Source organism: Oryctolagus cuniculus, chromosome 4 (assembly GCF_964237555.1).
Source record: "Oryctolagus cuniculus chromosome 4, mOryCun1.1, whole genome shotgun sequence".
Classification (NCBI taxonomy): Eukaryota; Metazoa; Chordata; class Mammalia; order Lagomorpha; family Leporidae; genus Oryctolagus; species Oryctolagus cuniculus.
Genome location: NC_091435.1, coordinates 81926667 through 81942656, shown reverse-complemented (window position 1 = coordinate 81942656; position 15990 = coordinate 81926667). Strand labels below are relative to the sequence as shown.

General features: G+C 41.6%; 1 protein-coding gene across 3 annotated transcripts in view; it reads left to right on the top strand.

The window, feature by feature from the left end:
• OSBPL11 (oxysterol binding protein like 11) overlaps window positions 1–15990 on the top strand; it is a 91188-nt gene that overhangs the window by 36120 nt on the left and 39078 nt on the right. For 2 of the 3 annotated variants that reach the window (XM_002716544.5, XM_051859209.2), the window contains 3 exons: window positions 2004–2179; window positions 3300–3379; window positions 8961–9137. In XM_002716544.5, the coding sequence (XP_002716590.1) occupies window positions 2004–2179; window positions 3300–3379; window positions 8961–9137 (433 nt within the window). The remainder of the gene's footprint in view (window positions 1–2003; window positions 2180–3299; window positions 3380–8960; window positions 9138–15990) is intronic. The other variant, XM_017347039.3, reaches the window with a different exon arrangement.

The following is a 15990-nucleotide window of genomic DNA, read 5'->3' as shown; positions in this document are numbered from 1 at the left end:
CTTCTAGGATTAGATGGTATTATAGAACAGGCTAACAGGTAGAAGGCCAAACTCCTCCAAAACCAAACATGAATTTAAAAAACAAAAAGTTTTTATTTAATTTTTCTTAAAAGGAAAGAACTGTTGCACTACCGAAATTGGTCTCTGAATGAATATAGCTCTGCAGGTGGTTAATCTAGAACTGAATCAGAACATCAAGTTCTTTCCAAGGAGTATAAGTATTTTGTTGTTTATTCTCAAGTTCTTTATGTTTCTGCATCTCCATTTGCAGCTTTTTCATTTTTAAACAGGACAAGTAATCTTTAATTATGACAAATTTATGATATGCTCACAAAATCTTTCACAGTAATATTATGATGCTCATTGTATATTTTGCTGATTAAATCTTAAATCAGGGGCAGGCATTTGGTGCAACACCTTAAGTCGTTTCTTGGGTTGCCTGCATCCTGCATAGAAATAGAATTCACTTCCTAGCTCCTGTGCTTCTGATTCAGCTTCCTGCTGATGGACATCCTGGGAGGCAGGAGATGAAGGCTCAGGTATTTGGGTCCCTGCAACCATGTGGGAGACCTCGATGGAGTTCTGGGTTCCTGGCTGTAGCTTGGCTCAGCTCTAGCTGTTAGGGAAGTTTGGGGGAGAAACCAATGGATGGAAGATCTGTCTCTGTCTCTATGCCTTTCAAATAAAATGGATGGCCACAATGGCCGGAGCTGCGCCGATCTGAAGCCAGCAGCCAAGAGCTTCTTCCAGGTCTCCCACACAGGTGCAGGGCTCCAAGGACTTGGGCCATCCTCTACTGCTTTCCCAGGCCATAGCAGAGAGCTGGTTCGGAAGAGGAGCAGCTGGGACTAGAACCAGTGCCTATCTGGGATGCTGGTGCTTTAGGCCAGGGCTTAACTTGCTGTGCCACAGCGTCGGCCCCTCCAGTGAATTTTAAATAAATATCCTCACCACCGTTTGTCTTTGGACAGTTTATCCTTCCTGTTAGTGAGTCTTGAAGAGACATCTTCTTGCTCTGAAAAAATACTTTATCTTTGGCCGGCGCCGCAGCTCACAAGGCTAATCCTCCGCCTTGCGGCGCCGGCACACCGGGTTCTAATCCCGGTCGGGGCACCGGATTCTGTCCCGGTTGCCTCTCTTCCAGGCCAGCTCTCTGCTGTGGCCAGGGAGTGCAGTGGAGGATGGCCCAAGTGCTTGGGCCCTGCACCCCATGGGAGACCAGGATAAGTACCTGGCTCCTGCCATCGGATCAGCGCGGTGCGCCAGTCACAGTGCGCAGGCTGCGGCGGCCATTGGAGGGTGAACCAACGGCAAAGGAAGACCTTTCTCTCTGTCTCTCTCTCTCACTGTCCACTCTGCCTGTCCAAAAAAAAAAAAACAAAACAAAACAAAACAAAAAAAACAAAAAAACTTTACCTTTGCTTCCTACGTGCATTAAGTGGTATGCCTCTTCCTTATTTAATTCCTTTCCCTCAGCTGAATTTTTGTATCTTTTATTAAACTCAATGAAATTGTCAGTAATCTTAAGGCCAGAAAATTCAGCCTTGTATTTCCGAGTGCAGTGGTCTGCCCCCATCTCTCTGTTTGGAGAGAGTAAGTCCCAGGATCCCCAATGGATGCTTGAAATCCCAAGAGTACTGTATCCAGTGTAAACTATGTTTTTTCCTGTACATGCATACCAACAATATAACTTAAAAATTAGAGGCACATAAGAGATTAATAATAATAAAAACAGAACAATTTTATAATGTCCTGTAATAAAAGTTATTTAAACTTTATGAAATATTTATTAAGATTTTTGAACTCTGGTTGGCTGTGAGCAACTGAAGCCGTGGAAAGCAAAACCCCAGATAAGGAAGGACTACTGAACTTCCTGAATGCTTTGGAATTTTATTTTTTTTATAATAGCAAAACTTGAAGTATGTAAGTGATTGATGTTTGCTTTGCTTTAGTTTGGCTAGGATAAATGTTGAAAAATTATTGCTTCTGTTTAATCATTGCAGGTTTTTTGTGTTGAACAATGAAGCTGGGCTGTTGGAGTACTTTGTGAATGAGCAGTCTAGAAATCAAAAACCCAGAGGTACTTTGCAGCTTGCAGGAGCTGTAATATCACCCAGTGATGAGGACTCCCACACCTTCACTGTAAATGCTGCCAGTGGGGAACAGTATAAACTCAGAGGTACGATTGAGATATAAGAACCGATACTCTGATTTCCTTCCTTCCTTGAGAAGCTGGTGTCTCATTTGGGTTCGGGAAATGCTAACTATTGTCATCAGTGAGTAAACACACTGTACTAAATCTTGAAACTGCTTTGAGAATTTTTAAAATCTGTTTCAATAAATTACTTTTCTTGAGAGAATTAATGAACAAATCTGCTTAGGATTGAACCCTCAAAAAATGGGTGAAGGGGAAACCCTGATGACTGAAAAATGTAAAATACGTAGACGTCTTATGTCTGCAGTAAACATGTATTTTGCCTCTTCAGTTTATTTAGTTTGTATGTCTTCTTTGCAGTTTCTAGTGATTAATATCTGTATTAAAATTTATTAAAATGTTCATATTCATTAAAATAAAGTGTAACTTCTATAGATGAATTTAATTTGTGTGGAAATTTGAGTTTTTTAATGAATAAAATGAAATATGCTAATCCTACTGAACATGCTGCAATAGCATTTGCTGATTATACATCAAATCCTTAACAGAAGCTATTTATTTATTTTTAAAAAATGTTTATTTATTCTCATCTACTTGACAGGCAGAGCAATAGACAGAGATCATCTGTCTGCTGGTTCACTTCCCAAATGCCTGCAACAGCCAGGGCTGGGCCAGGCCAAAGCCTAGAGCCCAGAGCTGCATTTGGGTCTTCCCCATGAGTGGCAGGGGCCCAAGTACCTGAGCCTCCCAGGATGCATTAGCCAGAAGGTGGATCTGAAGCAGAGCAGTCAGCACTGAACCGGTACTCTGATATGAGATCCAGGTACCCCAAGTGGTGGCCTAACCACACCGTGCAACAATGCTCCTCCCTTATTTCTTCAAACAAGAGCATGTTATTATGAGAGATATATCAGTCTCACACCCACATAGCTGCGTGGCATTTACCCTCCTTTTGAAATGTCCACGTCCAACTGCTGTGTTCCCTAACAAGGTTGATGCTTTGGCCTTCTGCCTACCTCCCCCAGGCAGGGACATTTGCTCTAGAGGGAGTAGGTCCAATCTCTGCTTTTCGGTGTTACGCTGTAGGCACTCATATCCTTGAAAGAACTATACAAGTAAATAATTTTTACATTCTTTTTACCAGCCACAGATGCTAAAGAGCGACAGCATTGGGTTAGCAGACTTCAGATATGTACACAACATCACACTGAAGCTATTGGAAAGGTAATGTGGATTTATATATGATATTAATGCACAAATGTGAGTGTCTTAGTCTATTTCCTGTTGTCATAACAAAATACCTGAGGCTGGATAATTTATAAAGAAAAGGTGTTTATTTAGCTCATGGTTTAGGAGACTGAAAATCCGAGATAGGGGAGCCCCATCAGGCCTCGTGGGTGATGCATCACAGTGGCAGGAGTGGCATATGGAAGAGATCACAGGAGGACTCTGGGCCAGAGCCTAGAGAAGGGCCAGATTTTCTCTTTCTACAGCAACTCACTCCTGGAGAACTAACCAACCAGGGTCCCGTGAGAACTCTATGAATCCCTTCTGAAGACAGCACCCCACCAGTGACCTAATTACTTTCCCCTGGGCTCTGCCTGTTAAAGGTCCTACAACCTCAACAACACCACACTGAGAACCAAACTTGCAGCATGTGAATTTTTGAGGGTGGCACTTAAACAGTATCCAAACCATAGGAAGGGAAGCGAAGAAAGGTTTTTTTTTTAATCAAAATGTTAATTTTTTTTGCAAGCTTTATTTATTTATTTGAAAGAGTTACACAGAGAGAGAAGGAGAGGCAGAGAGAGAGAGAGAGGTCTTCCATCTGATGGTTCACTCCCCAATTGGTTGCAATGGCCAGAGCTGTGCCGATCCAAAGCCAGGAGCCAGGAGCTTCTTCCAGGTCTTCCCATGCAGGTGTAGGGGCCCAAGGACTTGGCCATCTTCTACTGCTTTCCTAGGCCATAACAGAGAGCTGGATCGGAAGTGGAGCAGCTGGGACTCAAACCAGTGCCCATTTGGGATGCTGGCACTTCAGGTGGTGGCTTTACCCGCTATGCCACAGTGCCAGCCCCCGGGAAGAAAGTTTTTTTATTGTTTTGTATTTTTAAATCGAGATATTATTCATGTACCATGACATCCACTTTTTTAAGGTATATAACTCTATAGTTTTTAGTATATTCACAAGGTTGTACAACCATTGTCACCATCTAATTCCAGAACATTTTCGTTACCCTCTCCCCAAAAACTCATATTCTCTAGCAGTAACTAATCTCTCTTTACCAAGTCCCTGGCCAACACTAATTTCTGTTTTCATGTGTTCTATTCTGGGCATGTCATACAAATGGAATCATATAATATGTGGTTTGTTGTGTCTGCTTTCAATCTCTTACTGTTTCTAAGGTTCATCCATGATATTGCATGTATTTATTTATTTGAAAGGTAGTGACTAAGAGATGTTCCATCTGCTGATTCTTTCCTCAAATGGCCACAGCTCCTGGGGCTGGGCCAGGCTGAAGCCAGGAGTCAGGAATTCCACGTGGGTCTCCCATGTGGGTAATAGGCGCTCAAGTACATGGGCCATCTTCCACTGCCTCCCAGGCACATCAGCAGGAAGCAGGATTGAAAGCAAAGTAGCTGGTACTCAAACTAATGCTGTGATATGGGTACTGGCATCGCAAGTAGAGGCTTTATTCCACTGTGCCACAATGCCAGCCCAGTAAATATTCTTTTTTTTTTTTTTTAAAGATTATTTATTTGGAAGGCAGAGTTACAGAGAGGCAGAGACAGAAGCAGAGAGAGAGATCTTCTACCCTCTGTTTCACTCTCCAAATGGTCGCAATGGCCAGAGCTGGGCCGATCTGAAGCCAGGAGCCAGAAGCTCCTTCAGGGTCCCCCATGTGGATGTAGGGACCAAGGACTTGGGCCATCCTATACCACTTTCCCAGATCATAGCAGAGAGCTGGATCAGAAGTGGAGCAGCCGGGTCTCGAACTAGTGCCCATATGGGATGCCAGCACTAAAGATGGCGGCTTTACCTGCTATACCACAGCGCCAGCCCCAATATTCTTTTCTTAAGGCTAATATTCTGTTGAGTAGATACACCACATTTTGTTTATCAGTTCACCAGTTGGTAGATATTTGGGTTGTTTTTATTTTATAGATATTATGGATAATATTCTTTGAACATTTGTGTTCAAGTTTTTATGTATTTATTTAGGAGTGGAATTACTGGTTCCTATGGTAGTTCTGTATTTAAATTTTTGAGGAACTGCTGAACTGTTTTTCAAAGCAGTCATGTCATTTTACATCCTCACCCATGATGTCTGAGGGTTGCAGTTTCTCTATATTCTCATCCACACTTGCTGTCCTTTAAAAAAATTATTGCTCTTGCATCCTTAATGGGTTTAAGCTGGAATATTACTGTGGTTTTGATTTCATTTCCCTAGAGATTAGCCATGTTGAGCATCTTGTCATATATTTTTTGCTCAGTCCTTTGTATATCTTTGGAGTGTTTTTTTATTACTATTTTTTAAAGTGAAAAGAAGTCTATTACTTGAAATCTTAGACTAGAGATGTCTAATAAAAAAAAAGGTGATATATTGGTGGCATATTTAAAAGATTCCATACCCACATGATAGCTTGATTTCTATTAATTTTTTTATTCTCCCTGGTATGTTCTCTCCCCCCAAAATGAATTTTAAAAAATTGTTAATACTGGTGACAGTGCTGTGGCATAGAGGGTTGGGCTTCTTGCTACAATGCCAGCATTCCATATATGTGCTGATTTGAGTCCCAGCTATTCTACTTCCCATCCAGCTCCCTGCAAATGCACCTGGGAAAGCAGTGGAAGACTGCCCAAGTGCAAGGGCTCCTCTACCCTGATGGGAGTCCCAGAGGAGGCTTCTGGCTCCTAGCCTCGGCCTAGTCCAGCTGTGGCTGTTGTGACCTTCTGGGGACTGAACCAATGGATGGAAGATCTCTCTGTCTCTCTGTTTCTCTTTCTCTCTCTGTATTTCTGCCTTTCAAATAAATAAATAAATCTTTTTAAAAAATTGTTCGTAATTTGGGCCTACAGTCTTCAAGACATCTGACATAAGGCCTATTCTTATACTGCAGAATGTAAGTCATTGACAATGATCAGAAAGTACTGTTTTTTTTTTAACTTTTATTTATTGAATATAAGTTTCCAAAGTACAGCTTATGGATTACAATGGCTTTTTCCCCCCATAACTTCCCTCCCACCTGCAACCCTCCCCTATCCCCTTCCACTCACATCAAGATTCATTTTCAATTATCTTTATATACAGAAGATCAATTTAGCATATATTAAGTAAAGATTTCAACAGTTTGCACCCACGTAGAAACACAAAGTGAAAAATACTGTTTGAGTACTAGTTATAGCATTAAATCACAATGTACAATGTACAGCCCATTTAGGACAGAGATCCTACATGAGGTATAAGTGCACAGTGACTCCTACTGTTGACTTAACAAATTGACACTTTTGTTTATGGTGTCAGAAATCACCCTAGGCTTTTGTCATGAGTTGCCAAGGCTATGGAGGCCTTTTGAGTTCGCCGACTCTGATCTTATTCAGACAAGGTCATAGTCAAAGTAGGAGTTCTGTCCTCCCTTCAGAAAAAGGTACCTCTTTCTTTGATGACCTGTTCAGAAAGTACTGTTTTCTTCCAACGGATACTTGTATATTATATTAGAAAATATATTATGTTGCATATTGCTGAGGACATTTTTTGAGTTATGAAATTTGAAATCTGAAATTAGAAAATGTTTATTATCCTAATTGTAAAATGTGAGAAGCATTCTTTGGTAGCAAAAAATTGGAAATTAATTTTTTTGAATTGCAATTGTGAAATACTTGAACCTTGGGGCCGGCACCATGGCTCACTTGGTCAATCCTCCTCCTGCAGCGCCGGCATCCCATAAGGGCGCCAGGTTCTAGTCCCGGTTGCTCCTCTTCCAGTCCAGCTCTCTGCTGTGGCCCAGGAGGGCAGTGGAGGATGGCCCTTGTGTTTGGGCCCTGTACCCGCATGGAAGACCAGGAAGAAGCACCTGGCTCCTGGCTTCAGATAGGTGCAGTGCCGGCCATGGCGGCCATTTGGGGAGTGAACCAACGGAAGGAAGACCTTTCTCTCTCTCTCTCTCACTGTCTATAACTACCTGTTAAATAAATAAGTAAAAAAAAAAAAAAAAAAAAAAAAAAAAAAGAAAGAAAAAGAAATACTTGAACCTTAATTATCTTAGATTTTATTATCTTCAGAAACATCTTTTTTTAGTCGATTCTGAGGTTAATTTAATTTTTTTAAGATTTATATTTACTTTATTTGAAAGACAGAGTTGGGGAGGCGAGGTCTTCCATTTACTGGTTCACTCCTCAAATTTAGCTGCAATAGCCAGGGCTGAGCCAAACTGACACCAGGAGCCAGGAGCTTTTCTCGGTCTCCCACTTGGATGCAAGAGCCCAAGCACTTGGGCTATCCTCCGCTGCTTTTCCAGGCACGTTATCAGGGAGCTGGATTGGAAGTAGAGCAGTTGAGAATTAAACTGGTACCCATATGGGATGCTGGCATTGCAGGCAGCAGCTTAACCCAGTAAACCATAACAGCAGCCCCGATTAATTTGTTAAAAAAGATTAATGTATTTATTTGAAAGGCAGAGTAACAGAGAGGGAGAGACAGAGATCTTCCATTTACTGGTTCACTCTCCAAATGTTGGCCAGGCTGAAGCTGGGAACTTCCCCAGAACTCCATCCGAGTCTCCCACATGGGTGGCAGGAACCCAGGAACTTGGGCCACTGCTTTCTGAAGCACACTGACAGGAAGCTGCATCAGAAGTGGAGCAGCCAGAACTTGAACCAGAATTCTGAAATGGGATATGAGCATCCCAAGCAGCAGCTTAACTGGATGTGCCACAATGCTCACCCCTAATTGGAATTTATTTTGTTTTATTTTATTATGATTTTTCTTAAATATTTTATTTTGTTTTTATTTATTATAATATATAATAATATATAATATTGTTATAATATTTTATTATTATGTTTCTTAAATATTTTATTTTTATTTATTTGAAAGGCAGGGTGACAGGAGAGAGAGAAAAAGAGAGAGATCTTCCATCTGCTGTTTGACTCCCCAGGTAGCCAGAATGGCTAGACTGGACCAGGCTGAAGCCAGTAGCCAGGAACTCCATCTGGATCCCCCACATGGGTGGCAGGGACCCAAGCACTTGGGCCATCTTTCACTACTTTCCCAGACATGAGCAGGGAGCTGGATCAGAAGTGGAGTTGTTGGTACTAGTGCCCCAATACATGATGCTGGTGTTGCAGGTAGTGGTTTAACCAGCTATGCCACGATGCTGGCCCCTAATTTTTTTTTTAATGAAGAAGTCAACCATTTATAGTTTTATTTTTTCTAAAATTTTTTTTAAAATTTGAAAAGCAGAGTGACAGAGAGAAAGAGAGGGAGAGAGAGCTTTTGTCTGATGGTTTATTCCCCAAAGACTGTAATGACTGGGGCTCTGCCAGGCTGAAGCCAGAGGTCAGGAACTCCATCCAGGTCTCCCATGTGGATGGCAGGAACTCAGGTACTTGAGCCATCATCTTTGTTTCCCAGGCACATTAGCAGGGAGTTAGATCAGAAGCAGAGTAGGTGGGACAGCAGCAGCTTAACCCACTGTGCCCTGACAGCCCCATACCAAGTTTTAAAAGTGTTCATGTATAAGTCTCAAATGTATGGGTAGAGAGCCTAAATTTTAAAAGGTAATTATTTTCTTTGTCTAACAGAATAATCCTCCTCTGAAGTCACGGAGCTTCTCGCTTGCATCTAGTGGTAATTCTCCTATATCCCAGAGGAGACCGAGTCAAAATGCCATTTCTTTTTTTAATGTTGGACATTCCAAACTGCAGTCAGTGAGCAAAAGAGCACACTTACCTCCAGACCATCTTGTGGAAGTCAGAGAAGTAAGTTTGAATTGAAGTAAAGTTGAAATGCACAAAATGATTTCTATTTTTAAATATTGTTTGTATCTTCCCTGGCCTTCATTATTTCCCATCTGGTATGCAGATAATTTTTAAATAAGGAAGATACCCTGATTAATATATAGTGTTCTGTTTCTCATGTTTGTCAACTACGTAGCAGACACACTTAGTTTTTCATTTTCTATCTTTCAGTTCTTAAGTAAAGATACATAATCCTTCAATAATGGAATTTATGATCAAAAGGTCTATTAAAGACTAATGGGAGGGCTGTGTAACCAAATAAGTGACTGACTCTTTTTACTTTTATTCATTTATTATTTTGTTTATTTTTAATTAGTTAATCTACTTTTTTATTTATTTGAGAAGCAGAAAGGGTGTGTTCCCGTCTGCTAGTTCATTATTCAAGTGTTGGCAATGGCCGGAGCTGGTAGTTGGGAACTCAATCTGGGTCTCCTACCTGGGTGGCAGGGTCCAACCACCAGAACTATCACTCCTGCCTCCCAGCATCTGCAGAGCAGGAAGCTGGAGGAGGAAACTGAGCTGGGATCCGAACCCAGGCACTCTGATATGGATGTAGGTGTCCTAAGCAGCATTTTAACTGCGAAGCTAAGTACCTGCCCCTAGTGATTATTTCTTAGTCTCTTCTAAGCAGTAATTATTCTTTTTTTTTTTTTTTTTTTTTTTGACAGGCAGAGTGGACAGTGAGAGAGAGACAGAGAGAAAGGTCTTCCTTTGCCGTTGGTTCACCCTCCAATGGCCGGCGTGCTGCGGCCGGCGCGCTGCGGCCGGCGCACCGCGCTGATCCGATGGCAGGAGCCAGGAGCCAGGTGCTTTTCCTGGTCTCCCATGGGGTGCAGGGCCCAAGCACCTGGGCCATCCTCCACTGCACTCCCTGGCCATAGCAGAGAGCTGGCCTGGAAGAGGGGCAACCGGGACAGAATCCGGCGCCCTGACTGGGACTAGAACCCGGTGTGCCGGCGCCACAAGGTGGAGGATTAGCCTATTGAGCCACGGCGCCGGCCAGCAGTAATTATTCTTTAGTCTTTCCTTGTCTTTCATGGCCCTGACGCTTTGGGAGATTATTAATCATTTATTTTTTACCATTTACTTTTTGAATATTACTGAATTTGGATTTGTCTGATTTTTTTAATGACTTGAATGAGATTTTACATTTTGATAACAAATATTATGGAAAAGATGCTGTATTCTCAGTACCCCCTTTCAAGGAGTTCATGATGTTACTATTTCTTATTACTAGTGATATTGACCTTGATCACTTGCTTAAGGTGACTTCTAGATTTTTCCACTGTAGGGAAAAATCATTCCCTTTGTAGTTAACAAATATCTTGGAGAGATACTTTGAGACTATGTAAATCCTGTTTCTTTTCCAAGAAATTTTAATATCAAGCTATCCTATTTTCTAGGTAGCAATTCTGAAGCTCTGGTCTCAGGACCCCTTTCATTCTTAAAATTATTAAGGACTTTTGTTTTATATGAGTTAAATTTATTGATATTTACCTTACTGGAAATCAAAACTGAGAAACTTAAAAACATGTTTGTTTTATTTTAAAATGAAAGTTAATAAGCTTATTGCGTGAGACAATGTAATGTGTTTCTATGTTAAACAATGATCTTTTTCTGAAACAAAGTAACTATTGGAAAGAGCAGACTGATTTTTTTTTAAATTTTTTTTTTTATTTTTTGCCAGGCAGAGTTAGACAGTGAGAGAGAGACAGAGAGAAAGTTATAGACAGTGAGAGAGAGACAGAGAGAAAGGTCTTCCTTCCATTGGTTCACTCCCCTAATGGCCGCTATGGCTGGCGCTGTGCCGATCCGAGGCCAGGGGCCGGGTACTTCCTCCCGGTCTCCCATGCGGGTGCAGGGCCCAAGGACCTGGGCCATCCTCCACTGCCTTCCTGAGCCACAGTAGAGAGCTGGACTGGAAGAGGAGCAGCCTGGACTAGTACCTGGCACCCCAACCGAGACTAAAACCTGGGGTGCTGGCGCGCAGGCGGAGGATTAGTGAGCCATGGCGCCGGCCTGATTTTGTTTTACATTTTTGCAATCCCTTCAATGTCTGGCTTAATAGGACACAGTAGGATTATCACATCTGCTTCTGCACTCAAACTATTTCAATTTAAAATTTTAGTTTAAATAAGTGTTGAAAATTTGCCTTCACAGAGATAATGTGAATGGAAAAAGGAGGAATTTTTTAAAAGATGTATTTATTTCTTTGAAAGTTGGAGTTACAGAGAGAGGGAAAGGCAGAAAGAGAGATCTTCCAACCATTGGTTCACTCCCCTGATGGCCACAATGGCCAGAGCAGAGCCAGGCTGAAGCCAGAAGCCAGGAGCTTCTACCAGGTTTCCCCTGTGGGTGCAGGTGCCCAAGCAATTGGGCCATCCTCCACTGCTTTTCCCAGGTGCATTAGCAGGGAGCTGGATAGGAAGTGGAGCAGTTGGGACACAAACTGGCAACCAAATGAGATATGGGCATTGACTCTGCTCACTACATGACAATGCTGGCCCAAGAGGAACGTTTTAATAACATTTTAAATAAAGAGACTATTCTTTGGTATTATACCAAAACTTGACAATTGTACGTTTCTTTCTTTCCTTTTTTTTTTTTTACAAGATTTATTTGATTTATTTGAAAGACAGAGTTATAGAGAGTGATAGAGCCAGAGAGAGAGAAGGGTCTTCCATCCTCTGGTTCATTCCCCAAATGACCACAATGGCCAGAGCTGTGCTAATCCAAAACCAGGAGCTTCTTCCAAGTCTCCCACATGGGTGCAGAGGCCCAAGGACTTGGGCCATCTTCTGCTTTCCCAGGCCATAGCAGAGAGCAGGATTGGAAGTAGAATAGCCGGGACTCGAACTGGCACCCACATGGGATGCTGGCACTACATGCCGGGACTTTAAGCCACAGTGCTGGCTGCTCGTTCTTTTTTAAAAGATTAATTAATTAATTTATCAGAAAAGCAATTAGAGAGGAGAGAAAGGATCTTCTATCTGCTTGTTCACTCCCCAAATGGTGGCAGCACCGGACCAGGCCAAAGCCAGGAGCCTGGAACTCCTTCCAGGTCTGTCACATGGGTGCAGGGTCCCAAGCACTTGGACCATCTTTTGCTGCTTTCGTAGGTGCATTAACAGGGAGCTGAATCAGAAGCAGAGCAACTGGGACTAGAACTGGCACCATAATGTCACCCCCAGACAACTGGTAGTTTCTTTTTAAAAAATTTTATTTATTTATTTGAAATTAAGAGTTACACAGAGAGAGAAGAGAGTCAGAGAGAGAGAGGGGTCTTCCATCCGATGGTTCACTCCCCAGTTGGCCACAACAGCTGGAGCTATGCCAATCTGAAGCCAGGAGCCAGGAGCTTCTTCCAGGTCTCCCATGTGCGTGCAGGGGCTCCAGGAGTTGGGCCATCTTCTACTGCTTTCCCAGGCATAGTAGAGAGCTGGATCAGAAGAGGAGCAGCCGGGTCTCGAACTGGTGCCCATATGGGATGTCAGCGCTTCAGGCCAGGGCATTAACCCACTGTGCCACAGCGCCAGCCCCAACTAGTAGTTTCTTAAAAGATACATTAGAGAATCTATTTTCAGTGATTTTTTTATATTTTGTTCCTTGAAAATCCAAGGATCTGTCCTGCACTTTTTTTAAAAAAGATTTTATTTATTTATTTGAGAGGCAGAATTACAGACAGTTTTAAGAGGGAGAGACAGAGAGAGGTCTTCCATCCACTGGTTCACTCCCCAAATGGCCACAATGACTGGGGCTGAACCAATCTGAAGCCACAAGCCAGGAGCTTCTTCAGGGTCTCCCACAAGGATGTAGGGGCCCAAGGACTTGGGCCATCTTCCACTGCTCTCCCAGGCCACAGCAGAGAGCCAATCCAAGAGGAGCAGCCGAGACTAGAATCGGCATCGCAGGTGGAGCATTAACCTACTGCGCCATAGCACTGGCCCTCATGTGTATGCATGATTTTGTAACACCATGCATTAGTCATTTGGAGATATTAGTTGAGTTATATAGGTCTTGCAAATGTGATCCATTTTATCTTTGTACAATGTCTGAAACTTGCATTTATTTACATCCCCCATCAGTCCCATCAAGAGGCTTTCACTCTGGGGAAGTTATCAAACCTATTTTAGCAGATTTGGTTTTATAGATTCTAATTTTCATTTTTAAAACTTAAATTTTATAGTTGATGACAAATATAGTATCAGTTGTCTTTTTTTGTGAAGTGACAGGCTCCTTCTATTCATTTTTGAGAAAATGTCTATCACATACTCGCCTAGGCTTGAATAGCCATAGTTTCAGTCATTCTTTCATATTAGACTGGTGATCTTCAACTAGCAAAAGCTAGTACAGCTTGTAACTCAGTCGCACAAGTGCTTTTCCTCTAAGCAACCTCTGTACCTTTGGCATGCAATGGAAATGCTTTATGTGTAAATCCTTTTTTCACATAGACTACTTCCAAAATGTCTACATATGAATCAAGTTATAGGGACTGGCATTGTTGCTTAATGGTATGGTGGGTAAATCCACTGCCTGCAATGCTGGCATACCGTATAGATGCTGGTTTGAGTCCTGGCTGTTCCACTTCCAATCCAGCTCCCTGCTAATGGGCTAGGAAAAGCAATGGAAGATGGTCCAAATGCTTGAGCACCTGTTATCACATGGGAGACCTGGAAGAAGCTCTTGGCTCCTGGCTTCAGCCTGAGCCAGCCCTGGCCATTGTAGCCATCTGGAGAGTGAACTAGTAGATGGAGGATTTCCTCCCTCCCTTCCTCCCTCCCTCCCTCCCTCCCCCTCCCTCCCTCCCTCCCTCCCTCCCTCCCTCTCTCCCTCCCTCTCTCTCTCTCTCTCTCTCTCTCTTTCTCTCTTTCTTTCTTTCTTTCTTTCTTTCTTTCTTTCTTTCTTTCTTTCTTTCTTTCTTTCTCTCTCTCTCTCTCTCTCTCTCTCTCTCTCTCTTTCTCTCTTTCTCTCTTTTTCTCTCTTTCTCTCTCTCTCTTTCTCTTTTCTTTCCTCTTCTTTTTTCTTTTCTTTCTTCCCTACCTCCCTTCCTTCTTTCCTTTCCCCTTCTCTTTGTCTCCCCCTTCTGTAACTCTTTCAAATAAATAAATAAATCTTGAAAAAAAATGCCAATATATAGTAAGCCTAATGATATTTTTCTGCATTTTCAAGGATATTGTTAAACAAAACTATCTTTTTTTTTCTCCTTTGAGCATGTGGCAATGAAGAATACAGATGACTGGTAGAGTTGGTGCCAGCACCTTTATTCTCACTAAAGGTCCAGTAGTTTTAGCTGTCATTGCTTTTGCATTATCAAGATATATGTCATCATAGTGTAGATGTAGATAACTCCTTAAAATTATTATAAAAATAGTTCATACTTCACAGACCCTCTGAAACAAATCCCATAGGGTTCTTTAGAGCTAACTGAAAATTCTTGTTCTAGAAATGGCCAGCTTTGTAATATTGTAATGCAAAGATATAATTTAGAGTGGGTTTGAAAGGAACATTTTAATCAAAGTCTGTGGCTAAGTCCAGTGTTAGGTAACAGCTGGCAAAAACTATCGATTCTTGGCAGTAGTGTCTTCTTGGGCTTGAATACAACTTTGTTACAAAAATCTATTTTAGTATTTACTGTTTACTAGGATTCTGTTATTCAGTGCATGCTTCTTGCTGGTATTGTGCTATGCCCTGAGAGTAGCCAAGATGCTCAGTCTAGTGAGACAGTTGAAACACAGGAGTCCTGAGTATCTTAAGCATGATATTTCCCCCATATTCAAATTTGATCAGCTTATAACAGATTATAGACAAATACGCAAATAAGGATATCTCTTATTGTATCTTTTTAAATAAAAGTTTTTTGTTTGATTTTATTTGAAAACCACAGAGAGAGAGAGAGAGAGAGAAACAGAGATCTTCCACCTGCTAGTTCATTCCCCAAATGTCTGCAACAGCCATGGAGCCTGGAACTCAAATCTGGGTTCCCACATGGGTATCAGGGACCAAGTACCCAAGCTGTCATCTGCTGCCTCCTAGGGTGTGCATTAGCAAGAATCTGGGTTGGAAGTGGAGTAGCTAGGACTTGACCCTGGTACTCTGAGATGGGATGTAGGCATCCAAGAACAACCTCACCACTGTATAAACACTAGCCCCATTTTCTCTCTCTTTTTTTTAAATTAAATAAAATCTTTTTCAAAATGTTATTTGAATTCAAAATATTGATGTCACTTCCTGGATCAACAAATTAAATGTTACCAACACCTTGGAATACCCTTTTAGACCTCTCTGTCACTATACCCATCCTCACTATTCTGCTTTCTAATGCCATAGATTTGTTTTGTCTGTTTTTGAAATTTCTAAAATTGGAATCATATAGCATATACTGCTTTGGGTATGGCTTCTTATGTATTTAAAATTTACTTGTAATGTTGAGTGTAACTGTTCCTTTCTTTGCCATATAATATTCACTGTATGAATACACTGTAATAGTTTTTATCCATTTTAGAGTTAATAGACCTGAGTTCAATTGTTGGGTCATGGATTATATTTGTTCAGTTTAAGGAGACATTTCAAGCTATACTCCAAAGTGTGTATGAAAGTACCTATTCGTTAAGTTTGGATTATTGGGAGTTAGTCCCCAAATTTATATACAAAATATGTACATATACATGAGACACACATATATACGCATGTATAAATATCTCTACCTAGATAGCTTTCTAGCCATATTTCTCTATAGGTCATTATGACCACATTCTCTCTCTCTCTCTCTCTCTCTCTCTCTCTCTCTCTCTCTCTCTCTAAGACTTATTTATTT